This window comes from Lagenorhynchus albirostris, chromosome 19 (assembly GCF_949774975.1).
Source record: "Lagenorhynchus albirostris chromosome 19, mLagAlb1.1, whole genome shotgun sequence".
Classification (NCBI taxonomy): Eukaryota; Metazoa; Chordata; class Mammalia; order Artiodactyla; family Delphinidae; genus Lagenorhynchus; species Lagenorhynchus albirostris.
Genome location: NC_083113.1, coordinates 25,475,192 through 25,502,961, shown reverse-complemented (window position 1 = coordinate 25,502,961; position 27,770 = coordinate 25,475,192). Strand labels below are relative to the sequence as shown.

The 27,770-nt window shown below is 40.6% G+C and overlaps 1 protein-coding gene across 2 annotated transcripts in view; it reads right to left on the bottom strand.

Annotated features, from left to right (window-relative positions):
* Nucleotides 1-6,200: 6,200 nt before the first annotated feature.
* The window catches only part of LONP2 (lon peptidase 2, peroxisomal), a 96,752-nt gene continuing 75,182 nt past the window's right edge, over nt 6,201-27,770 (bottom strand). For both annotated transcript variants that reach the window (XM_060132427.1, XM_060132428.1), the window contains 4 exons: nt 19,092-19,234; nt 10,641-10,848; nt 10,048-10,238; nt 6,201-6,623 (listed from right to left, as the gene is read on the bottom strand). In XM_060132427.1, coding sequence (XP_059988410.1) covers nt 6,402-6,623; nt 10,048-10,238; nt 10,641-10,848; nt 19,092-19,234 — 764 coding nt within the window. In that variant the 3' untranslated portion in view covers nt 6,201-6,401. The remainder of the gene's footprint in view (nt 6,624-10,047; nt 10,239-10,640; nt 10,849-19,091; nt 19,235-27,770) is intronic.

The window sequence follows — 27,770 nt, the reverse complement described above, 5'->3', positions numbered from 1 at the left end:
TACATAATAAGCTAACCCAACATGTTAGCTGCTATTAGTATACCTGTAACTAGCACCATATAGTTAACTGATGTGAATTAGCCTGAAGCACCTAGCAAGATTCTGAAATTGCCTTCTGATTGGCCATAGATCATTTTATTTTGTGTGGTTTTTATGGGTACCCTAAACATAGGAAGTCAGTTAAAAATAATTTGGACTTCCCCTTAACCCCCCCCCACCACTGCCCCAATTCTGGATAACAAAATTTACTTCTGTTAACCATTTTCAGGAAAGAAGGTTGTGTAGGGGCCCTGGTGGTGCAGTGGTTGAGAGTCTGCCTGCTGATGCAGGGGACACGGGTTCGTGGCCCGGTCTGGGAAGATCCCACATGCCGCGGAGCGGCTGGGCCCATGAGCCATGGCCGCTGAGCCTGCACTTCTGGAGCCTGTGCTCCACAACGGGAGAGGCCACAACTGAGAGGCCCGCGTACAGCAAAAAAAAAAAAAAAAAAGGTGGTTGTGTAGTTTCTTTCCTACATAGGCATTATTTTTTGAATTGGTTATAACTTGTGCTTGTGTGTAGCCATTTTTGTGGCGAAAGGGAACAGGGCAACCACCAATGTATATCCAGGTCTATTCCTATTAGCATGTGTGTTTAGAAAAGCAGTTTTTCCTCCTCATTTAGTATATTGAATATTTTTGTGGAGTTATATCATTTGTATTTAAAATATTTTAAAATGTTCCTTTGATTATAAAACATTTCTTTGATATATGTGTTCAATATATAGACTTTGGCACACACAGTAGAGTCTGTAGTCTTATCCGTTCAGACGACTACAAACATTTTTGTTTTTCTAGTTCTTTGTGTATTTACATGTGTTTACACACATTTATTTTGAAATCATGTAATTTGGGATTGTGTAACTATGTAACTCCCTCGCACCCCTACACATAACATGATCATCTAAGCATTTAATAATCTTGGAAAAACATCATTTGGGGTAATTTTTGTGAAGATTGACTGTCGTTTTAGCCAGGTCCCCAGTGTTGGATATTTGCTTTGCCCAGTTTTTCCAGGTAAATTTTTTCGGCTAATTATAAATAGCCTGTGAACATTTCTATGTTATCTGGTTATATTCTTGGGGTTTTTTATTTTCTTTAAAGGTCTTGATACTTTTTTCATTGCTTTCTGGAGAGGTTTCAGTGGAAACTTATGGTAGCAGTGTGAAGGATTTTGCCTTTCATTGTAACCTCATGTTTTGCCAATTTATGCTTAAGATAGTAAATTTTGTGTGTTTGATAGGTAATAAGGTTGATATTTTAATATTTGTTAACTATATTTATTTGTCTTCATATTTTTGGCCTATAGGGATGATGTGACCTAGAGCCGTATTTCTTGGTCCATTTGAGATTTATGAGATCTAACTCTTGTTCTTAAATCATCTATATTTATAATCAATATTCTACTTTTTCCTATTGATGCCCCCACCCCTTCTGGTGTCTTGGTGTTTTCTTTCAGGGGATTATATAGGGTAGGGGTAGGGGATATTTTTTGTTCTTTTACATTCTTAAACTTGAATTCATCCTGTTGAACTGAATCATGAACCAGTTTAATATGCTAACGATTGTTGGGGAATTTTTTCTTTTGCTTTGAGTGATTTTTATTATAATATGTATAACTTTCTAATTTAAAAGGCCCACAATTTTACAAACTTTAAACTTAAGCGAAGCAAATGGCTATAGATGTTTTTGGCTCACCAAAAAATCTTAGTCATGTTCCCTGCCCGCCCCCCCAAGCTCAAGAGCTCTATATGCAGGAACATCTGCAATGATTCTACTAATGGAATTTTATTTCACTCAGGTTCCTGAGTGGAAAAATTGGTAAGTAACCCAAACTGAAAAGCAAAACACTGCATCAGACTTAAACATACCTGGGGGCCAGGCCAGTCTGTGACTGGTGCATTAGACTAGAGTAAGATTAGAACACATAGGGTGAATTGAGTGTATGACCTACCAACTAGTACTGTAGTCATTTATGTAAGTTAAATAAGAAAGGTACAGATGGAACGTTTTGAAAATCTATAGATTGAATGCACTGCTAGAACCTTAAGTCATTCCCTTCCCCACCTACCTATTGTGCATATTCCAAACATAAAGGATGATTTGGTGGCTTACTCCGTATGATCTTAAGCAAGTTGAGTCATTTACCAAAAGAAACTCACATTTTCCTAAAAACAGCATCATCCACCAAATTCAAGCATCTCCTAAAATGTAAAGTGTGGGCTGTAGGTTCTAACTGCCTGGGTTTGAATTCTGACCCTTTACCTACTAACTTTGACTTAACTTTGCTCGAAGTTCCTTCTCTGTAAAGGGTGTAGTTGTGTCTACCTCATAAGGGAATGAGGATGGCTAAGTGTGCTGTAAAGTGCTTATCCTTATGCCTGGCACTATAGTCTCATTGCTTGCCGAACCATTTTCCTTAACTTTATACAGCCTTAAGAATTTTCTTTGAAAATAGTTTATTTTTCTTAGGCCTTTCTAAATTCTGAAAAGTAGAAACAATGGTTTGAAGGAATACTTGGTTTTATAATAAAGTCACATTTTGACAAGCTTGCACTGTCACGTCAAGATTAGGATTTAGCCTAAAGGGTTTTAGTTCCTATTGCCTAGAAATGTACTGACAATATGTTAGAGCTGAACTTAATTAAAAAATTTTTAATATGAAAGATTTTTTATGAGGTCCAAGAATGTTAAATACATTCTTTAGCTCATTGATAGTACCTACCATACCTAATATGTTCCAAATAAGTGAATTTTCATAGCAAATAAAGCTTTTCCTACATTAAAAAAAAGAAACTTGATACAGCTGTTTAAAGACATTTCAATAGCCATTCAGTGTACTTGCCTATTGTTTCCCTTCAGATCCTTTTAGTATTTCCTTCCTGTTCTGGTGCTTTAAAAATTCTTCTAGTAACTAATTTTCATTGCAGTATCCACTAAATGTTATTAAAACAAAAAAGCATAGCATTGGATCATAAATCATCAAATTGGATAATGACTGTACTTTTGTAGTCTTGACTTTTTAAGCTGCTGGATAAAGTTTTCATGAAGATGGGCACTCAAATACAGCGCATTTTGGCCAAAATAATGTGAGCTTGAACATGTTACACTTAATTAAAAAAACAAAAGTTCTTGATGTTTACATCTAATAAATAGTCCCAGACAAAATAAACTTTGGATTTGGAAGAATTGGCAAAATTAACATTCTTTGTGGCTTAGTGTCAAGTCCCCTTAATTATAGGAAGGTTTTTCTCATTTCAGTGGTCAATAAAAGGAAAATGCAAAGTCAGCCCACTCTACCCTCAGCAGCTGGTTACCTCACAACATGGTAGACTTTGGTAAGGTTTAAATGTGGACCAGTCACCGAGTGCCGGGAGCTCCTCTTGGTAGACATGACTAGTCACTGTGTTCAGATGATGGGAATCAGAAACCTCTGCATTTCAAGCAGCCTCTGCAACTCAGATGGCACTGGAAATGGAAATGAATTTGCAACCCCGCTCTTCTTATGAAGAGGATCTGTGCTATGACCAGAATGCAAATCTTGACTGATGTCCCAGGAAGAAAAGGAGAGAAGGAAATTTTGTGTGTTTCACTCAGCACATAAATTTGACCTCCCCTTATTTAGAAAAATTCAGGTATGTTTAGTACACTTTAAATCCACTCATTTAGTCAGGAGACCTTAACAATGGTCCAAGATTTGTAGGCTGATGTTAAATAGGGTCACTCAACTCCGATGGCATCTTCCACTGTATACAGGTGATTAACAGCAGTAAATCTCTGACATGGTTTACAGTAAGGTTCAAACAGAAGGGGCAGAGCCAAGTGAAAACCACTGAAGGGGCAGAGCTAAGTAAACGTGTGCCTCAAGCAGTGTAAAATTTCTTGATTACCAAGGCACTTAAAGCTTTTCATAGTTTTAATACTTGAAGAGTTTTAAAAGCCCACATTAAAAGTGTGGAGAGCACTGGTTAAATACACAGATTCCCAAGCCCTCACCTATAGGCCTGCTGAATTGGAATTTTAAGTTAGTTAGCCGTTCCAAAAAACCTAGCTGACTGATTGATAGATGAGGGGTCTTTGGGAAACACTTTTACAAACAGTGCTAGAAAAAGATACTCAACCATTAGTCATCAGGGAAATGTAAGTCAAAACCATGAGTTGCTTCTTTAATGGCCTTTTTAGGATGGCCATTATCAATAATGAAAATAAGTGTTGGCAAGAATGTGGAGAAATTGGAACCTTTGTGTATTGCTGGTGGGAATGTCAAATGGTGTAGCTGTGTGGTGGGAAACATGGGTGGTTCCTCAAGTGTATTTCCAAAAGAATGAAAAACAGACTCAAAGAGATAGTTGTACGCTCATGTTCACAGCACAACAGCCTAGAGGTAGAAACAGCAGATAAATGAATAAAATGTGGCATGTGCAGCAGTGGAATATTACTCAGTCTTAAAGAAAGGAAATTCTGATACATGCTGCAACATGGATAAATGATGACATGCTAAGTGAAACATGCCAGACACAGAAGGGCAGATATTCCACTTACATAAGGTACTTAGAATAGGCAAATTCATAGAGACAAGGTAAAATAGTGGCTACCAGGGTCTGGGGGATGGAGGAATGGGGAGTTACTTTTTATTGGATACAGAGTTTCAGTTTAAGATGATGAAAAGGTTTTGGATATAGCTAGTGGTGATGGTGGTACATTAGTGTAATTAACGACCCTGAATTACACACTTCTAAGTAAAAATGGTAAATTATTTTGCCACAAACTTAAAAAAACCAAAAACAATGCTAGAGAAATGAAGGTCATACTGCTAATTTCATATATGTATGGGTTTTCTCAGTCAGCTCCTTCAGTAAGGAAAGGCATGCTCAAAGCCAGAGGGCCCAGAAGATGCCCTACTACTGTTCACAGACCAGTACAAAACTGCATACTCAGGACTCTTGAGGAAGAATACAGATGACTCCCACTCTTCAAATGTGTGCTATGTTGCCACTGCTGGGTGGGACACGGCAGAGCAAGGTGGGTATGGATTAACTCCCTCTGGTTGCTGAAAACAAATTAACATCATAGTTTCTTCTACCTTGTAAGACAATCGTGCAGAAATGATAAAATCACAGTAGTGATAAGATAGTCAATGAAATGTTTTCCAAGCTCCCGGTGCTTGCTCTCTCCCACTGGCCACGGCCCTAGGTCTGCACTTGTCCTCCCAGAACACATTCAGATTTTTACCGCCAGGTCTGAGCACAGTATTAGGGTAATTTGTATATCTCATTCTTATCCAAGAAATTCCGAAGTATCTTTACATATCTGTTGTTATATTTTGTAATATAAGATTCTGAAGTCCATTACTGGCTGGAATAATGATTAGAAATTGTTCCGTGTTATTTTATGTTGCATTCTAACTGTATCTTCACAGTAACACTGATGAGTACAATTATTTGCACTTTAAAGGTAAGGAAAACTAAGATACAGAAAGTTCAAATGCTAGTAAGTAGAAGAGCCTAACTTCATAGTTATCCATATCCTGGACTGAGTCACAGGAGAAGAGAGGCATGGAGAAAGGCTACCAGAACTGGGGATTGGCACAGGCAAACAAGCAACACAAGGGGAGGTGGCAGGAATCAGGATACCAAGTGTAGGGACCATCCCAGGATGGATGGCTGCCTCCCTCTGGGGACTGGACTTTTTTCTAAGATGACAGGCATTCAGGGCCAGTATGTTTCTGTCATGTAGGCCAACACATGCCACTCTGCTGCTTCCCTCAGCAAAGGAAGGGTAGGATGTGTAGACCTCATCACAGAGTTTGCTTCACTTGAATATTTTCCGTAAAGACTAATAGTTGGCTATTATTTTCACCTTTGTCCAGTTCCCCTTCTGATTGCTTTCAGGGGCCAATAAAATCTACAGGTGAATCTGCTAAGGTAATGGTCTATACCAATGGTTCCTGACCTTGACTACACATCAGAATCATCTGGGTGGCTTAGTAAAGCAGATTGGGTCCCACCCCCAGAGTCTGATTCAGAAGGTCTGCTGGTGGGTTTTGAGAATTTACATGTCTAATAAGTTCTCAGGTAATACAGATGCTTCTGTTTGGAACCACAGGAGAACCACTGTTCCATAACTTTCCAGGGACAGTAATGAGCCCATTCAAGACAAGAATTCAATTCCGATTTAATCAATTTATTAAATTAACATTTCTGTAATAAACACTAGCCACCACTTGAGTCAGGTTTGTTACTGCTGAGATTAGACTCGCAAATTAGGGACATTTTGCTTACCCCTGCTGGTGTGAATAAAATCATCCTGTCAGTACCTCTCGGCACTTTATAACTTAAAATTCTAAGAAGCTGAGATGTGGGCTTACAGTTTGCTATTTAAGAGGCCAGGTCTGGTGCTGACAGTAAAGCCACCATCAAAAGCTGCGTTAAGAACTTCATCCAGGCAGGTTGCTGTGACAAAAGTCAAATCCTGCCGGACATTGCCTGGGATTTCTTCAAGGTCTTTCTCATTCCTCTGAGGAATAATGACACGCTTCAGTCCCGCTCTGTGTGCTGCCAGCACTTTGTCTTTAATTCCACCTACCTGTAAGGAGAGAGGAACGTTATTAAGGTTTATGATCATCCTCAGGCTGTGGAAGAAACCCTGACCCACCTTTCTTTCACGCTATTTTAAAACATCCAAATCATCTTCCATTTTGCTAGAGCATGAGCTAGGAAAGCCACTAAAAAGGTTAACAGTAAATTCTTTACATTTCAATTAGTATTATATTAAATCCTTTTAATGGAAGATTCTAAATTTTTGACAGGTATGAGCACCTCTTCTGTCCGTGATTCTCTTTTATATTGTCAAGGTTAACATTTATATTCCTTTCTGTACTCACAACAATCTTGTTTATAGGCTGATTCTGAAAAAGCATTACATTATTTTGACCATAAATACCATTCCTACAGAGCTTAGTTGCATGCCAGGATTATTTTCTTCTGTACAGGTTTAAAGCAATAACCTCTGTGCCGTGTGATGAAGAAAACATCTAGGCTCTTGTGGTGGTTTTAAAATATGTCTGAAATGGTCCCTTCAGAAGGTGGAGTCTAATTCCCCTCCCTTGAATGTGTGCCAGGCTTAGCGATTTACTTGTAAGAGTGCGGTGGAAGTGATGCTGTGTGACTTTCAAGGTTAAGTCACAAAAAATAAGAGCTTCTGCCTGGATCTCTCTTGGATCTCTTGCCCTGCAGGTAGCTCAGGTAGCCCAGGTGTCTGAGGTCACCCCAGCAGTCCGGCCAACCAGGACCAATCTGCAGTCACGTGAGTGAACCACAACAGAAGCAGATGCCCCGCCCCAGTCAGCCTTCAGATGACTGACTGCATCCAGGCTGGTATATGACTACATGATGAGAGACCCTGGGCCACAAGAGCCCAGCTAAGCCTCTCTTGAGTTCCTGCCCCACAGAAACTAAGAATAATAACTGCCGTTTTGGGGTGGTGTGTATGAGTAATAGATAACAGACACAAGTCTCAGTCACACCACCCGGAACACGTGACCCTGGAGACAGCCCTCAGAAGCCTGCTCCCACCTGTGGCACCAGACTGGCTGGGCTCTAGGCCTTTCTGCACAGCGGCCATCCTACCACACTGTCACTCTCTTGCCAGGCTTTTCCTTTATGCTGCTGAACTACACTTTCAATGTAACTTCTTCAGAAAGAGTGTGAGATAAACGGATTCCCTGCACGTATGGAAATGTCTATCTTGCATTCACATTTGGTTGACGGTAAGGCTGTGTATACAAGACGATTTAAACCCATTTTCCCTCAGAGTCTTGAAGGTGCTGTGTATCTAGGGTCACGGATGAGAAAGCTTTTTCCTCCATGATCTGAAAAGTCATGAGGATGCAATCCTTTTTCCTAGTTGGTACAGGCCCTTTCAATCTGAACATAGCCTTAAATTCTAGGAAATGCTCCATTATTTCCTTGACAATTTGTTCTCTTCCATTTTCTCTGTTTAGTTAGATGTTGGATTTGTCAGACTGTTTTTTCTATTATTTTTTTCTGAATAGTTCGTCGACCAATTCCTAAAACCGTTCTTTTAAATTCAAGAGCTTTGTCTTATCCTCTGTTCTTGAATTATGTTTTCTCCAGACTTAGCAGGTCTTTCTCTTAAATGCTGCTTTTCTCCATGTCTCCCATAATAGTTTAAAACTGAAGGCTTACTCAGAGCTGCTGTGGCTTCGCCTCTGCTGGGGGTAGGGAAGCCTTTTCCTGCGTGCAATTTGCACTGAGTGCAGGGGACCTAGTGGAAGAACCATTTATTCTATGGAGATTTCAACGAATCTCCTGGTTTTCATTTCCCACCCCCTTCCTTTTCTAATGGTCTGAACCTTCTGGCTCTGAGCCAGTGCTTTTCAACAGATTCCTGCTGGGAAGACTGTCTCTACCTCCAATTCTGTTACATCAGCTGGGGACACGTCTATCTTCTAGAAGTTGGCTGAACTATCAGCTGATGGCTCCCCACTCATTTTTTTTTTAACATCTTTATTGGAGTGTAATTGCTTTACAATGGTGTGTCCCCCCTCATTTTTTTAAAAAATATTTTTCATTTATTTATTTTTGGCTGCGTTGGGTCTTCGCTGCTGTGCGCGGGCTTTGTCTAGTTGCAGCGAGCGGGGGCTGCTCTTCGTTGCGGTGTGCAGGCTTCTCATTGCAGTGGCTTCTCTTGTTGTGGAGCACGGGCTGTAGGTGTGCGGGCTTCAGTAGTTGTGGCACGCAGGCTCAGTAGTTGTGGCTCGCGGGCTCTAGAGCACAGGCTCAGTAGTTGTGGTGCACAGGCTTAGTTGCTCTGCGGCATGTGGGATCTTCCCAGACCAGGACTCAAACCCGTGTCCCCGTGCGTTGGCAGGCGGATTCCTAACCACTGCGCCACAGGGGAAGTCCTTCCCCCCTCATTTTTGACTCTTATAATTTATTCCCTTTATTCCTTGCTTAGCTTACCATTTTGAACTAGGAAACTAAAGAGTTTATGGTCAGTAAAGCACTTGCTCATTTCCTTTTAGCAGTACAGCTAGTATCAACCACTACTGTCACTAGAAATGCAGTAGTTCTGGGGTAAGGTGAAGAAAAGAGATCGACATTCCTATTGAGTATAGATATACAGTTATATCATAGTAAATAAGGTTTAGAATATGACTTTCTGGTTGAATTAAATTTAAAAAATCAGGGAACTGAGAGCATTTTTTGTGATCCTAATTGGTGATTCTATGACCTACTTTCACCATTACCTCATAAAATAAAGGCATTCTCATAATAAAGAACATTCCTTTTTTTCTCATTTTGCTATTGAACCCACCAAAACTTTATTGTAGTCTGGTACTGCTAACTAATGACTTAAACCTCTAAATGATCTCTCAAGTTCTATGCATTTTTCAGTGTTTTTATAAGTAGTTATGATATAGGCTGGAGCCCTAAAGCCTCATATGTACAGAACTTTTTCAAAATTTAGCAATTAAGCATCGTTAGTCTTTACTACAATTTCCATTTTATACTACTTCTTTTCTATATATTTTTTTTTATCAATCTATCAATTACAGTAATCTAAGTTATCTATAGGCGGATAGGAGGTCTCACAGGAATTCCAAAAGGTGAGAATTGGGCTTAAAGTTTAAAAATAGCTACCATCCTATTTTACACACATGCCATATATTTAACAATTCATTAACTAGAATAAAGCCTCAAATCTTCACCTGAACAGCTGATATTTCTGGTGACCAGACTGATACTTTTTTCTGTAAGCAAGTCTTCTTTTTTAGTAGAAGGGAAAACATGGGGAAAATTGTCAGTTTTTCCTTTATTTGATCAAAATTTAAAAATCTGAATTACAGATATAAAAATTTAATATGTTTAAAACTAAGCTATTCATAGGAAGAAGGCAAACCACTATTTAGATTTTAAAATACTATTAATAAAAATTTTAAATTAAAAAATTTAAAAACCATATAAATAGGTTTCTTCATACATACTGGAAGAACAAGACCTCGCAGTGTGATTTCACCAGTCATGGCTACATCTGAACACACCAGCCGCCCACTAAAAAGTGAGGCGAGACAGGTTGCTATGGTAACTCCAGCAGATGGTCCATCTTTTGTGACAGCTCCAGCTGGGAAGTGCAGATGGATGTCTGTGTTCTCAAGAAGATCAAAACTTCCAGAAGCTTTAAAAAAGGAAAAAAGGATTTTGGTGTAGAAAAATTAAACCTGTTTTTTCTCCGAAAAAAGAAAAGCAGATAAAAATGAATGTTTCGGGTAAACAGATCCTTCAAAATATTAACGGGCAGTATAAGTAAAGTGGGGGTCTGGAAGAACAGCTTCATTCTATTCCAAGTAGCAGGAAAAACAAAACAAACCCTTGGAGTCAGTTTCCAGCTCAGGTTCCAGTCAAACAGTCCTCAACTGGGAACTAGAATTTCCACGGGAATTCAAAAGCAAAGGTCTGTGCTTTAAGGGGTAACTGGATCTGTCTCTGAACTGTGGGATGCCTCCTGGGTCAGGATCCCAAGGCTCTCCTTTGCTGCAGCTGCACCCCCTGCCCCTACTCCCTGGGATGGGTCGCTCACCATTGGTCAGATGGTATTTCTTGGCGTTGCTGCGGAGCCAGCTGATAGCCAGGTGGGCAGACTCCTTCATGACGTCCCCCAACTGGCCGGTCAGAGTTAACTGGCCTTCGCCATCCATCCGACTCGCCTCCACGAACATGATTTCCCCACCTAAGGGAGTCCAAGCCAAACCGATCGCCACTCCTGGTTGACTCAGACGCTCAGACACCTTGAGAGAAAGAAGGAAAATGATCGGTAAGGCCAACAAGAGCCGAATTCTTTTCAGGCTGACCTAATCACAAGCGCTGGCTCTTCCTCAGAGGGCTTAAGCTTAAGCTGCACCTCAAAGTACTTACTACTGCACATGACTTGGAGTCACATAGGGCTTTTTTGCCAAGACAGACTTTGGCATTTATCAGAAACAATTTTACCTTAAAGTATGTGTGAGTGACTTTTGATACTTAAGCACCACACCTAGTTACACATGCCCTAATTTTCAGGAACAAACGCAATCGTTTTATCTATCTCAATGCTTTTATTAGGCTGCATATTTAAAAACACTACAGCACCGAACTTCATTTTAGGCAATCATGAATTTGCTTCTGGAAGTAGAAACGCTCTTTTCAACGTACTTTTGAGAAGTGTAGGCTCCAGAGGCCAAGGTATATATTAAAACCCCTGGATCTTACTTCCCTGCCACTCATCTTTATTGCCACAGAGACACTGTAAAATGCTACTTCACTATGTCCTGGATCCTTTCTGTGTGCTCGGAGGCCCACTGTGCTGCCTCACTTCCATATTAAACTGATTGTGTCACTCACTGGTGATTACAAGCCAAATAGGTTAACACATCCAAGTTATGAAAACATATCAAACGTAACAGCTGAAAAACAGTTATGTTAACTTTTATCGCACATTCTGAGCCTCCAAATTTCTTATCGTAATAGAAGTTATCCATGTTAGAGGAACTGGGCACAATATGTCAACCCAGCACTAATGCAATCATGAGATTTTTCCACCAAGAGGTAACTTTCTCACTACAGAGCAGTAGAGTCTATAGCCTGAGTTTCTGGTTAAAGGGCTGGGTGGCTGATGCTTACTTTTCCAAGGGGCTTAGATGCTGAAAATCCTGATTTTAAATGGATGTGTGACATCCATTGAAGCTACTGGGCACTTATTTTTAGTAGTAAACATAAAAGCCTATTTTAAAGTTGGTTTTATATTTAAAATTTTAATTTTATATTTAATGATGTTAGAGACTGGGAAGGCCAGGTTGCATCGCTGGCTGAGCTGACACTGTGCACCACGGATTTCACCTTCCCTCAGCTTTGCATCTGCCCTGTTTTGTATCTATTTGAGGAAAAAGACACAAAAGATCAATATGCAAAAGATCAGTACTATTTAAGGAAAACGCAGAAACAACTATTTATAAAAGTGTTCACAAGGCTTGTTCTTGCTAATATAAAATCAATTCTCTATACCTGAACGACATCTACTTTGGGTGGGAACTTGTCAGGGGTTCCTGTTTTTACTGCATGGCTCTTTTCTAGGACTGACTGAACCAGTCCTAAAGAATTATCCTCAATATACTGAATCCTGTGCTAATTTAACAGAAAAAGCCATATAGCACAACTTCATTAGCTATAATGAGAACAATCCCTTTTAACAGCTAAATCCTCAAAACTCATTTTGTCAGAATAATACCAAACATGTCCCCAAAGAATCAGAAGTAGGATTCATGTTGATTACCACACTGCTTCAAGAAACCAAGCCAGTTTCCAACACTCTCCATCTGCCAGTGCTCTTGGTAAAAGTAACTGGTCCATTGTTCATTGAAAGGACAGGGGGTAGATAAGTACACGTGACCAAACCAAAACCATCCAGGCTCATAACCACTTTATTCTAACTTGACGGTAAGTGCTGAAATATTAACCTGAAGATGGGACCAGTGACAAATCTGTGTAACTCAACAACAACATACACGGGTGGGAGAACTGAGGGCAGGAGTTACTATCAAACCTAGAGTCTCGTGATGAGGCTAATAGCAGTTATCTAAGAAGTAATGAATCTGTAATTCTTAGACTTGGAGTCATATTCTTCAAAGCCATGTGTTCTGAAATTGTAACAATTCTCTTAATAACCAAGCATCCAGTTTCTATGTATTTTTCCCTCAGAAATAATGAGTGCAAGTAAATATGAATTTAAAAGATAAGATATATGCTCTTTCTTGCTCCCGCATGCAGTTTCCCAGCCATCTTAAACCCTTTATACAGAACAATTTGTATTTTATAGACTTCCCTAACAAGTGATTCAATACAATAATTTCAAAACTATGTGTATCTACTGGTACTTTTCTACCAGTTTCTAATTCCATTACTGGTTTGTGGAATCATCAATTGTATTAGCCAAGACAGGCCTAGGCTTGATGCTTAGAACGTTTTTCCCTCTAAATGTCAAAGTGGAGCAGGAGTTTCTCAAGTTCACTTCTGTCATTCAATTTCCCTTGAAACTGGTGCTTCAAGTTTCCTTTGTCTGTTAACTAAATCTTGTTCAAAGAAATGGTCATTTTCTTCTGTAATAATTTTATCAATCATGTAAATATGTAGACTGAGGAAGTGTTTAAAATATTTAATGAAAAACCTAATTAATAACAGGATATGTCTTATAAAGTATGACTGCATTCTGAACACTTCAATGATAGCAGTGTTTAAGGAGCATTTGAGAATCTAATCATTGCCAATTTCACACTGTTCTTTCCTCTCGATTAACTTAAAATAGTGATATTTAGTGATATTTGACTGAAATAGTAAATACGTACACTCTTTGTGACCCTTCCAAACCTAGATGAACACTTACAGTTTTAATACCTTGTTATTTACTGCTGCAGCCATCAGAGGGACTAAGAGTTTTACCTTCATCCAATGGTGCTTTACTGGCACCGGGAGCCTGGCCCCATCATGGATCACAGGGATGTCAAGTGAAAACCTCAGAGCGGTGACAGACTACCTACCTAACCGCATCAGATAAGGGGCCGCTTACGCCCCAGCACGCGGAGTGCAACAAGACCATCTAGCCAGTGCCTGTATCTACAGAGAGCTCTGCAGAGGCAAGGGTCCATGTCTGCGGAGTTGGGACAGGTGTCACAGGAGACTGAGTGGTCTTAAAATCTGCTGGGCAGAAAAAGGCCAGGAAGCCTTTTCGCAGCAGAGAGGCCAGCAGGTGCCAAGGACTCAAGACAGGAATAATATTGTGGGCCTTCTCGCCAGGGGCAGGCACAGTGCCTCACAAAACCTGAGCTGTCAGATGGCTGCGGTATGTGTGCAGGTTCGTGCCTCAGTAACGCTTACACCACACGTTGGTTTGTTTTCTATAGCTTGCACAGCATTTTTTATGCTCCCGCCAGGGTTGCCACCACGGCGGCTCTCCATCTGCCAACTTCTTTAAAGTCTCTGTAGGAATATTTGATTTTTCCAGTTGTGAACTTGTTTGCTTTGGAGGAGTGCCGGGGTCAGCCACTGTCACCTCTGGAAGCTGCACGACACGGCCCCGGTCTGGCGCAGCACCAGCGCCGCTGAGAGCCAGCTGCTTGCAGGCCCTTCCAGTAAGGCCTTTCCTTGGTACAACTGGCTGGTGGTGGGCCAGGCTGAGTGCAGCATCGCTGCTGTCCTAACAGGGGCGTGGGGCACAGCAGGTCTGAATGGAGAGGGAGGAAGAAGGAATTTACTCCCATGACTCTTTGGGCATTTCGTTAGTGTTTGTACACTTTGCTCATTTCTAGCACCTGCTTTTATCTGTCTGCAAGGCAAGCACACTGATGGAATCTCCTGGAATTCACCGGTGGATGCATTCTATTCAGGACGTTTTTTAAAACCTGCATGTCTAGTCTCTTCTTCCCTTTATTACTATTTTTTCTAAGGGCAGTGACCTTCGCATAAGAACTTTTTGTCCACCACTGAGGCTTTCATACAAACTATGAATAGAGTCAGGAATACTCAGATGACACATTCTCAGGATTAGCAGACGACAAAACATAGATGCTCGTGGCTTGGATGACTGGTTTTCTGAGGCTGAAAATCAAATTTATCCTGGAAAGACTAGAGTTTATGTGTTTTTCTGATTGTGTGTCACCACATTTGTAGTCTATGAGATTGATTGTTACCCCCAGAGATATACAGGAACTCTATATGTTGGGTTTTTTTTGGGGGGGTGTCAACTGCAGGATTGTATTATATTTATATATCTAATTATGTATATATATCTAATATGCAGATAATATATGTGTGTGTGTGTATATATGTATCTCATAATGTGGAGGCTTCTCCTGGCTTCACTAGGATGAAAATGAAAATTATAAGATTCTCATCTCCCCCCAAAGAGGGTCATGTAATCAGTAAAAGTAACTGCAACCAAGTTTACCATTATTAATGGCAATCTCATAACTGACCAGATCAAATGAGACTCAATAGCTGCGTCCTTCCTAAGCCCTCCATGCCGGGACCCGGGCCTGCCTCTGAGGAGGTGTTCTGAGAAGCAGTCAGGGACAATGAAGTCTCGGCTGCCCCAGACACCGGCACCTACCCCACCCTCTCCCACTCTCTCTCTCATAATGCAGGGAGATCTGTTATTTTTTAAAAGTGGGTGTTTAACTGATCTTGCTTCTTTAGGAAACTTTATTGTATTTGAAAAGGTGACTTATGATACTATTCCTAAATATGAAATCAAGACAAAGTTTCAGGAACTCATTTTTCAACCTGTTGAGAGAATTCTAAACGGATATAACACCAGTAAAAGTGTGCCTTCTTATCTTTCTTCCTGTTAGTTTGCTAGGTCAGTAACATTTTTGGTACTAATGTATTTTTGCAGACTCATCTTCAATGAAAATAAAGCACAGTAAGGGGTGGTATAGGTTATTAAAATTAAAGCAAATATAAAATTAGGGTTATAATAAAAATAATAGGGACTTTTACTTTTGTGACTGGGCATAGGTCTATTTGTTTTAAGGGTGTATGGTGGTTGCAGGAACCGGTATTTGTTTTTTTAGCACGTACCGGGCACTATGGTGGGTGCCTTATATACATTAACTCACCAAATTCTAAAAACTATCTAAAACCTATATATAATCCCCCCATGAATCGGATGACGCCAGCACGGCCGAGGAGGCGGGGTTCATCACGCTGAGTGGCATGCCTCTTCCTCCTAACCCCTGCTTATGGCAGCCAGTTTCCCATCTTCATTCTCTGCTCACTGCCTTCTATAGTCAAACCCACTCCTTCCTGACCACCCTGAGTCCCGCCATCACCCTGGGTTTCTTCAGGGAGTACTTGAGACCCGTGCAAGCTGGCTTCTCTGTCTCTAAGCACGCCCTTAACTCCAAAACCACGCTTCTCACCCTCACCCAGCCACCCTTTTCCCGGTCCTTATTGCCAACAGAAGCCATACGACCTTTGAAATCTGAATTTAACCACCCCCTTCCCTGACCGCCACTTTTTCATCCTTCTAGCTCAGTTGTACTCAAAACCATCAACTCTACCTCCTTCACATTATACACCAGCTCTGTCCCAGCTTTACTGCTCTCCTTGTGCACAAATACTCCTCTGTTCCAGCGTTATCATCTTTTCCGTGTAATTACTCAACACTCTCAGCCCGCTTTCTCCATCATACCCGCCACAGGGGACCTTCATCACAGACCAGCTCTTCCTTCACACCAGGGACCCCACCGCGCCGCACTACCCCAAAGACTCTGCTCCTGTGGTACCACCTCTCTCTCCAGCAACCTCAGTCTGACTCTCTCTACTGCACTATTCTGACCAGCAAACAGGCTGCCATTTGTAACCACTCTCCCTTTGACCTCCATCCTCCCTTCTAGCCACCTCACTTCTCTGCAGTCGTTCACAGCCAAGCTTCTGAAAGAGCTGCCTACAAACTACTTCTACTTCCCCACCTTCCACTCCCTCTTCAACACACTCCCATCACTCCTTGTGAACCCACTCTGTCAAGGTCACCTACAACCTCCATGCTGTAGAATCCGGTACACAGACAGCAAACACATCTGCATGTTCCCCCTTCTTGAGACAGTCTCTGCCTTTGTTTTCATGGCGGCACAACATCCTTGTTTTGCTCTTACCTGACTGCCTGTTTCTTCTTAGTTTCTCTCTGTCTGTTTTGAGGGCTCCTCTTCCCCTACGTGACCCTAACTGTTCAGGGCCTGCTCCTAGGCTCCCTGCTCTTTACTCCATATCCTTTTCCTTTGGTGATCTCAACATTCCCAGGACTTTAAAAATCCTCTGTTTTCTAACAACTCTATAATTTATATCTCCCACTCCAAAACAGAGTACTATAGTTGGTAAGAATGAAATGAAAATCTGAGGTAGAGCAGGTATGCCTTTTTGTTAAACTGCTGTACTTCAAGCAATTCTCTTTTAGCAGGAAAGGGCAGTAATTAGCTTGGCTGCAGGGTATTATAGGAGAGTGGAAGGAATACCGGACTTGAGTTGGCTGATCTGAGTTTAAAGATTGGCCTCACTAATTGCAACTTACGTGAATTTGCATGATTCATTTAATTTCCTTAAGCTCTTTCCCTGTGTGTAAATGGATGACCCCTAGCACAGTGATGGACCTTTTGGACAACAAAGAAATGTTCCATAAATCTTAATTTCATGGATGCAAAAAGCTGTGGTTATATAATTTGGGGCTGATGGTCATTAGACCACTAAAGGTAGAGAAAGAAACCCCTGGCTCCAGGGTAAATTCTCTCAACTGTGGAAAATATGAACAAAATGTTCCAAACTCCCAGATACCAGACCTTCTATTCTAAGATGCTATTTATAGAAGGGAAAATGGCTACTGGATTCATACTGGTCAAAGTGTTCATATGTAATAGCTCAGATGCTACAAAGAAAATAAAATAGTTTTTGCAGTGATATCAAACAGAGCTATTAGGCAGTGTTTATAAAATTTCTCTTTTCTGTCCTTGGGCTCTTTCTCTGCCAAAGCTCCAAGAATGTCAGCAATGCTTCCAAACCTAACAGGAGCAGTCATGGCCGGGAGAGAAGGGTCTATGCAACAGAAACACGCATCCATCTTTTGTTTTTATCAACTGCTCTGGTGTAAATTCCCAAAGAATGGCTGGCATGTACTGTTCTGGAAAGCCAAGAGAAAAGAGCCCGCCGGACATGCAGGAGCAGAACCTGTTTCTACTGTCACTCACAGAATCACTGGGTTCACTCAGAACAGGAAAGCAGCTTTGGCCCGCGTTCTCAACCAAAACAAGTTTTGCTCCACTTCTTTCAACACTTCAAAATTTAAATCCATCCACAGTATCTTAAGAATTCAAATAACCAAAATAATGTTTCTGATTCTATCGTTCAGGACCAGGTTTACTGCCAACAGTGAACGCGTTCTATTCTTGTAGCTGAGAGCTTTGCAGAATTAAATGACTAGCTCAGAGTTTAGGAAAATAAACAAGATGGATTTGGGGGCTACTTCTCTTCTTCTCAGTTTTAAGACTTGAGGAAAATCATGTTTACTGGTAGTGATTTCAAATGCTGGATGGAGAGATTATCTTCTGCATAATTCACCAGATGTATCTTCTGAAAACCGTTTTTCCTTTACACAGACAAGGTGATAGTAAAGCTTCTGAAGAAAGATGCTAATAAGTTCAGTAGTAAAATACATACTCTTTCTAGTAAATGCCCCAGGAAAGCTCATATAAGCATCCTATAAAATATATCACAATACCTCAGCAGTCACAGCTTCCCTTGGTGATCTCAACATTCCCAGGACTTTAAAAATCCTCTATTTTCTAACAACCCTATAATTTATATCTCCCATTCCAAAACAGAGTACTATAGTTGGTAAGAATAGACCAACACCTATTTCTATCCAGCTCCCTTGACTCGGTCCTGCTCCCAAGGCCTTTATGGCTCCGCGTTCCGCTATGAGGGAGAATTACAGGAGAGAGATGGAAATAGGGCTGGGCTTGCATGTCGGTTTAACTCGAAAGGCACTAGTAATAACAATGAAAGAACAAATCCTGAAATATGCCATCTGGTCTGCACTAGAGCAGCATGAAGCTAAAGCCAGGCTCATGTCTTCAGGTATTCTGTACTGGGTTGTTTCCCTCCCTCCTCCAAGTCTTTGACAGCACAAAGAAATACTTAATTAAAGCACATACAACAGGAATATATAGTTTCTAAGGAGGAAAGTCAGAGACACTGTTCTTAAAATGAAACTGGATGCAAAGAACAAGATCAGACTGGGTTTCCAAAAGAGGATCTGGCCAGGGTCTCTGGTGCTCTGCAAAAGCCACATTATCACATTAAGCACCCAAATTTAATACCATAGAGAACACAAGTTTCCAATCTTAAGACAAAATTCAGCCTCCCCAAATACCCAAATCTACTTCTCCCCCAATCTATTAGGCAACCAACAGAGTAAACTGGTGGGTATTAACAAAGGAACGAGAATGATCACCTCCATTTCATACATCGGGGGCCCAAGGATATCTTTCAGAGCGTGGAAGTCAATCAAAATTGGCATTTCAGGTGGTAGGGCCAAGTCGGTAGTGTCATTGATAGATTCGGGTTTTGTATCTTCTACAATGTGTTCTCTGTAACCTAAGAGAGAAAATTTTATTTAAGAATTCTCAGAGATTTGCAGGTATGAAAATTCATTAGCAGTAAATATCAAACAGAAGCTCAGTGGACTTCCAACCGTTCAGTCACTTTTATACCTTTATTAAGGCACAAAAATTCACCTTGTGTACCTGTGGTACGCAACAGAAGAATTAGTCTTTCAAGAGCCCCCGAGGGGTGACACAATGCATTGCCCTGTTCATTTACTTTCACTTGTTTGTCCTCCATCTTCCCCCATTAAAGAGTAAGCCCCAGGAGGGCAGCAACCTTGCCTGTCTTCTTTTCAACCATTATATTAAGCCAAGAGCAATGCCTGGCACTGTTCAACCGATGGCCTTTAGAGGCCAGATACTCAAGTGTCAGATGCAATAGATTACCTTGTACAATTCTCTGTGAAATCAACACAACTCAAACTGTTCAATTCCCTCCTCAGAGGAGTTGCATCAGGTGTCCCATTTCCTGACAGCCAACGTGAACTTGGAAATGACAGACCCCTAGAAGCAATGCCTCTTGTGTAAACATATAGCTCAACTCCAAGGTTATTATTTTCCAATAAAAACGAATATAATTGTCATCACCAGGGTAAGATAATATGAAGCCTGGCTTGAAATCCCTATAATAATGGACTATTTTCTTTACCTGCCTAAGAGCCCTGGCTGCTGACATCTTGTCGAAGGACTGACTCATTCTGGTTGAGATCAGACAACCAGGGAGCAGGAACGAACTGCCCTAGGACCACCGTTTCTACTGGTCTTTGTAATTCCAATCTGAGTAAAGAGAAATGTTACTTCAGTCTATAGCCAGAAACCTAAAATAAGCAGAGGTTTAAAAATGTAAGAAAGGGCTTCCCTGATGGCTCAGTGGTTGAGAGTACGCCTGCCGATGCAGGGGACGCGGGTTCATGCCCCGGTCTGGGAAGATCCCACATGCCGCGGAGCGGCTGGGCCCGTGAGCCATGGCCGCTGAGCCTGCGCGTCCAGAGCCTGTGCTCCGCAATGGGAGAGGCCACAACAGTGAGAGGCCCGCGTACCGCAAAATAAATAAATAAATGTAGGAAATATCTGGCTCTATTCATCTTCATTCCCTGCTTTCCTTTTCTTTTTGTTTTACCATAATTCTTCTAGTTCTTGTACTACCTCACAAAGTGCTTTAAAATATTTTTCTTTTATTGCTTTCTTTCCATACACCCTTCCTTCTGGAAATGATTACTGTATATATTAATATACAACACATAATAATTACAAAGTCACCTAAACATTGTATATCCATCTATATTTATTCTAGCTTTGCTATGATTCTTCTATTCTGATATCATGAAGTTAAAGGAATTGCTTTTCACTAACTCCTTTCTTTTCCAAAGTGATTACTGAATATGTTAAATCATATTAGACCTTAATTTTAGATTCCAACGATAATTGGACACATCCTGGGGTGTCCCCAAATGATCCCCGTGTCTCACGGCCTTGCTGTGACCTTCAGGGAAAGGGCTCTCTTGGCCTACTCTCTTGCTGGGCCTTACAGGGCTCCTCTTCAAGACTGAATCACAAGTGAAAACAGACAACAGTTCAGACTTTTTGCCACTTGCTGGCTATTTGACTTTATGCAAAACATTAAACCTCTCACTACCTATCTCTGCAGGATTCTTGTGAGAATTAAAGAGAAAACCCTTTGCAGACTGCAAAGTGTAATACACACACTGTATCCTAAGTGTGGGTCTTGAGTTATACATAATCTCATAGTCATACCTCTGTAATGTCACTTGATCTTTCAAAGTTTGGCTCAACCAGATTCTAGGAAGTCTTCCCTGATCTCTGCAACTTCTTACAGCACTTACTTATCTGTTTCACTAAACTGAGCAATTCCTGGGTTACTCAGTCGCGTGTAGGAGATCTTCTGTCTGCTGCTCTGTTTGCAGCAATGTCAGTGACCAACGGTGGGGAGGCACTTAAACCATCAGTTTAGCTACACGTAGATCTCAGAGCGGAACAGAAAGTGACATTGCTTAATTAAAATTAATGCACAGAGAAAAAGCGCACTACTGTCTACGGTTACCGTACACTAAAAATGAAGGGCTCTGAAACTCTAGCCAATGCATAGAAGAGGCTGTGACTTTCTTTAGCCTGTTGTGTTTTGTGACGGGCTTTTCTGAGATCTAATTACTGTTGCCAGCCTGGAATTCACTATCACAGGAGGAAGTAAAGCTGGATGGGTGAGAGCCAATCCACAATTATGTAACCACTGTTTTGGGATATCCCATCCCTTTCCAAGTGGAGGAGTGAATTCAGTGCTTTGAGTACTGAGGGGCTGGGGGTGTGGAGAGCTACTTCTAATGCATCTAGACCTTACAATGCAAAAGATGGCCATTCACTCCAGGCTCTAGGCACAGCAGCTGGGTGATGAAAACTGCAATAAACTTAGAACTAATCTGTGCTTCAAAATGTTCCATCGTGGAGCACAAGCCTAGAGAACTAAAGCTCATGTCAAGAAAATGGTGCCAGCTAATCAGGAAAGACAGGCTGGCACTGGATTTTAAGAACCATCCACTGCACCTTGGGTAACACAAAGCGAGAGCAAGAGAATGCTGGATTTTCAGAGAATACACGCTCTGATTCCTCATTAAACATCATCTCGCCAACATGCCATTCAAGGAATGAGGCCCAGGTTAGAGCTGAACCCTGAGGCCTCGCACAAGCTTTCAGTACTCAGCTCTAGTGCCACGTTCTCCGTAGTCAGAAGGGATTGGCACCAAGAGAAGATAGTGGCAGAATCTCTGGGCCTCATTACGGGCCTTGCCCCAGATCATAACATTCACGCCAGGTGGACTTTTTAAGGCAAGGCAAACAAAAACAATTAAAAAAAGTTCAACCTCCCTATAGGACATGGACCCTGTCCCACAAATCCTTCCTGTTGGAACTGTACAGTTAACATTCTTCTTCTATGCCCTTATCTTGGGCTAAAACAGTGGTTCTTAACAAATGGGTAATAGTCACATGAAAAAATGATTATTTCACTAAGAAGCAAAGAAGTTTAAATTATAAAAACAAGATACATTTTCTGGTTACAAAATTAAAGTAACCAGTAAAGAAGTTTTAAGAAATGACAAAGTACAATGCAAAAGAGAGTGGAGAGATCTTCTCAAATACTATTGCTTATGAAAATATAAATTGATTCAATCTTTCTGGAAAGCCATTTGTCAACATACTGAAAGCCTCCTAAACAGTCATAATCTCACACCCAGTGATTCTACTGGGTTGGCCAAAAAGTTCCTTCGGCTTTTAAGTAAAAATAAAAGACACATTTTTCATTTTCACCAAGAATTTTATTAAACGACGTATTCACCATTTTGTTCCACTACCTTCTGCCATTTTTCAGGCAACATCATAATTCCATCTTCCCAAAACATTTTATCTTTTTGAGCAAAGAACTGTTCCAGGTGCCTTTTACAGTCTTCCAGGGAACTGAAGTTTTTTCCATTACGAGGATTTTGTACAGACTGAAATAAATGGAAATCCGAAGGTGTTATGTCTGGTGAATATGGTGGATGAATCAGAACTTCCCAGCCAAGCAGTAACAGTTTTTGCCTGGTCATGAAAGAAACATGTGGTCTTGCGTTATCCTGATGGAAGATTATGCATTTTCTGTTGACTAAGTCCAGACACTTTTCTTCAAGTGCTGCTTTCAGTTGGTCTAACTGGGAGCAGTACTTGTTGGAATTAATCTTTTGGTTTTCTGGAAGGAGCTCATAATAGAGGACTCCCTTCCAATCCCACCATATACACAGCATCACCTTCTTTGAAGACCAGTCTTGGTGTGGTTGGTGGTGGCTCATTTCATTTGCCCCACGATCTCTTCCGTTCCACATTATTGTACAGTATCCACTTTTCATCACCCATCACAATTTGTTTTAAAAATGGAACTTTTCATTACGTTTAAGTAGAGAATCGCATGAGGAAATACGGTCGAGAAGGTTTTTTTCGCTTAACTTACATGGAACCCAAACATCAAAGCAATTAACATAACCAAGCTGGTGCAAATGATTTTCAACACCTGATTTGGATATTTTGAGTATACTAGCTACCTCCCACGTGGTATAACATTGACTGCTCTCAATTAATGTCTTGATTTCATCGCTATCAACTTGGTCTACCCGACCATGGAGCATCATCCAGTGAGAAATCTCCAGCACGGAACTTCACAAACCTCTTTTGATACGTTTGATCAGTCACAGCACCTTCTCCATACACTGCACAAATCTTTTTTTGCATTTCAGTTGTGTTTTTACCTTTCTTGAAATAATAAAGCATAATGTGCCAACACTGTTGCTTTTCTTCTTCCATTTTCAATATTAAAGTGGCTACACAAAAATTCACCAGTTTTGATAAGCTTTTTTTAAAAATGCACGCTGATATGACAGTTGTCACAATACAGTCTAACAAAATTGCTTTGAATGAAGTTAAAGACAACTCAGCGCTACTAGAAGCATCTTACAGAAAATACCAAATGAACTTTTTGGCCAATCCAATATTTTGAAGGAACCTATCCTTAAGGGCATAACCAAAAGTTTAGACAAATGTTTAGACCACAAATATACTCACTGAAGCACTATCTGTAACAGCAAAAATTAGATCCATTGTAAATACGCAACATTAGGCACATGATTATGTAAACTGTGGTACAGCCACACACCTAATAAAATACTACACAGTCACTAAAGCTGTTTCCTAAGTGTTTTTTAAGTGATGCGAGAAAATCCTTTTGAAACAAGATCAAACGGAGGAAAGGGGGGGAGTATAAAATTTCATGTGCCATGATTTTTACTAATATGATATAAATGTATATGAGAATGAATGAAATGATATAGTCTAAAATTTTAACACAAGCTATTCCCTGAGTTTATGAGGTTAAGATTACACGATGAGATAGTCAATAGATAATAGTCTCCAATCCTGGCTCTGGCTTCCTGATTGGCCTTGAAAAAAGTTACTTTACCTCTTTGTATCTGGTTTTCCAATCAGTAAAATCGTAATAATTATAGTAACCCTCAGAGTTGCTGGGAGAATTTGATAATGCTGAAAGCCTTACTATGCATAAATGAGGAAATGAATTATGTAGTTAGAGTAGTATTTAACACAGACTTCTAAGACTCACATGTCTTACTCCATAGCCCCTTTCACTAGAAGAAAACAAAATGCCCTCTGCACCCCAATCCCACCCAGGGCTCCACAGACAGGGCTTTGACCACAAACACACAACTGCTGGGAACCACATAAATTAAATATATTCAAGAAAAAGAAAAAGATACCAAGACTCAAGACTCTGCCCCATGTTTCTCAATGGTATTATCAGCCCGTTCTGAGTCTAGTTCAGGACACAGCCAGGGTGGTCAGGGCATAGCCAAGGATCTTAATGGCATGAAGGTAGCAGATAAGCAAATAGCACCAGAGGCAGAACCTGCAAGGCACTCGCTCTGCCAGCATGACAAATGTGGACCTTGGCAAAGCAGGGATGAAACTCCGGGGGTACTCCCCAAGGGCCAAACCAGGCTCTATAGCTGATGTTGCCATGACAAAAGCTATGACAAAAGGATATTCTATAGCTACAAACTCCTCAGGGGAAGGGTCTGGCTTTCCCAAAGCAGCTGTCACGAGGACATGATCACGTGATCTTTTCCAGCCACTTTTCCTCTGTCAGAAGAACATGATTTACATGAAAGCAGGCCCAAGAGCCAAAGAATCACTGTGGGAAGCCGGGAGAAAGGAAGATCCTAAGAAGGGAGGACAGGAGGAAGAACAGAGGGGTGTGATACCTCAGGAAACTCCAGTAGCTTTCTTGTTTAAAAAAAACATTTCTTACCTTTTGAACAAATCTTGCAGCAAATGGTGTCTTTGGGCAGGTGATCCAACCAAGGGAAAGTAGCAGAGGCCAGGAACAGGGTACTGACACCAAACATCTATTCCGCAGAATGTGGCAGAAACAAAAATCTCCCCAACCACGAACAGCCCCAGGTTATCTATAATCATCTTTACTCAGGACAGAACTTTTTAGGTATCACTTATTATTCTCTATATTCTACTTGACTTGAAACATATGCTACACTCTCTAGACCACTCTCATGAGCTCAAAAGCTACATTTCGTGGTACTGCCATAAAAGGAACCCCTTCTTCTAGATTATTAAAGACGTGTACATCTTCACGAATAACAGTTTCTTTTTTAACTCCTTCAGGGTAGGTTTGGAGGAGAGGATAGGGTGTACAATACTGTTAACTGCAGCCAGCAATCGAATAACAGGGCCCAGAAACAGGGGGTTAATTCTCCAAAGGAACAAATATAAATACTACCTGCTCCTCTCATACTAATACAATGTCCCTGAGAACGTCTCAGATCTCATTCTGAGGCTTTAGCAGAATTCAGGTAGCATCAGAAATTCAAGAATAGGATGGAACCATGATATATAAAAATATAAGAGCTAGGCAGAAAGTAAGAAATCTGGTCCAACCTTTCATTATTTCAATACTCAAGGAAACTTGAGACCTAGGAAGGTGAAGTGAATCGCCTGATGTCCACAGCAAATTACAGACAGTCTCAGGGTTCTGGACATCTGGCTAAGGGGACATTTTGTCCCACCTAAAGTCCAGTCTAGAAAAGCTGCCTGTAGCTCAGAAGTTCCTTGACAAGGCAGCCAGGTGGTAAATTTAGGGATTAGATTATTTTTTTCCTGACTGAAAATAATCAACACATCTGGCATTACATACACGGATTCCCTTCTATGACTGCTGTCAGAAAAAACTGTGCAAGACTTGGAAATGAGCAAAACATAGATTACTGGGTATTGCCCTTCCAGGCTGTCTGTGTCTCAGTGCCTTTCAGCTATTTTCCTGTAAGCTGTAGGAAACTAATAGTAATACAAGTGATTCTTGTCCATAGAAATGAAAATGAATTTTGTCCTCTCCCTTTCCCAAGAAGCTGGTTTTGCAAATTAATTTCAGCATTCCTCATTGCCTATATAGATGTCTGCTTTCTGAATTCTCCGTGGAACCAGATCTTACTGGTTCTCTCATTAATTAATGAGTTCATTAAAATCTTTAACACCTGTTCATTTTATACCTGTATAGTAGTGATGATTTTGCCATTAAAAATTATTATCCTTTAATACTGAACAAAAACACTGTTTCTAAAAAGTGACAAATTCTCCCAGTAGCCAACTCTTAACCACTAAGAGTAGCTGAAATGTTTAGATTAAAAAGCTTTAGGGCCTCAGACAGATATCCAAATTGCTTTAGATACAAAAGCATGAAACTTCCCATTTTCAGTATTCCTGATTTTGGGTAGATCCTCAGAAATATCCAGGTGAGGTACAACTGATGCTCCTTATTTCCAAGAGGCCTTGGAGTCAGATGGCCTGGGTTTGTGGTCCATTTCTTACAAGCTTGTATGATTTGGGGAAATTTCCTTAACCTCTTTTTTTTGGTAACTCTTTTTATTATGGTAAATACATATAATATTGATCATTTTAGCCGTTTGAATTGTACAATTCCGTGGCATTAAATACATTCACAATGTTGTTGTAACCTTCACCGCTATCTATACCCAAAACTTTTTTTTTTTTTTTTTTGCGGTACGCGTGCCTCTCACTGTTGTGGCCTCTCCCGCTGCGGAGCACAGGCTCCGGACGCACAGGCTCAGTGGCCATGGCTCACGGACCCAGCCGCTCCGCGGCATGTGGGATCTTCCCGGACCGGGGCACGAACCGGTGTCCCGTGCATCGGCAGGCGGACTCTCAACCACTGTGCCACCAGGGAAGCCCTTGCATTCTTAAATCTTAATAACATCTATGGACAAATGACAAATCACCAAAACACTTAATCATTACTTTGATTTGCCAAGAAACTATCAGGTCTTTAATACTGGCTTTGTCAAGTAAATATAAAGATTTTTAATAAATAAAAATTAAGTATGTGACAAAATTATTACCGAATGATTAAAATTTTTTCTTGCAGGTTGAATCCAATCACACTGGGCTCCTGCATCTTGAAGAAGCAGCAAAATGAAACTTACAGATTGGTTGAACTATATTTGTGTGCAGGGTGTAGGACGTGTATTACTAGGTATATTAACAGGTAGTTGGCAGAGAGGTCGTGTATGAACCAATGAATGGGAATACTGTTTACATCTCAATTCCTCAGCATACATGGGTATGTAAACATGGATCCAGACCCCATTTAGGCATGAAGAGAGATTTGTATGGCTGCAGTTATAAAACTACTTTTTTTTAAAAAAAAAACCAAGTCTACTTTACAAATTTAGATGAGATGCTGAGATTATAAGTGGCTTTGTTATTTCTTACAAGATAATATAAGTATGTGGCTCAAAGCTAAATTGACTATAGATAAAAAGCATTTGAGAGCCTTCTCTCAGGAAGGCAGAAAGGGGAAAACAAAATATCTAAAAACAAATCAGAGAAACCTGAATATTTTCAACTATATAATTTGTCTGTCAGTTTCAGGTTAATCTTTTCCA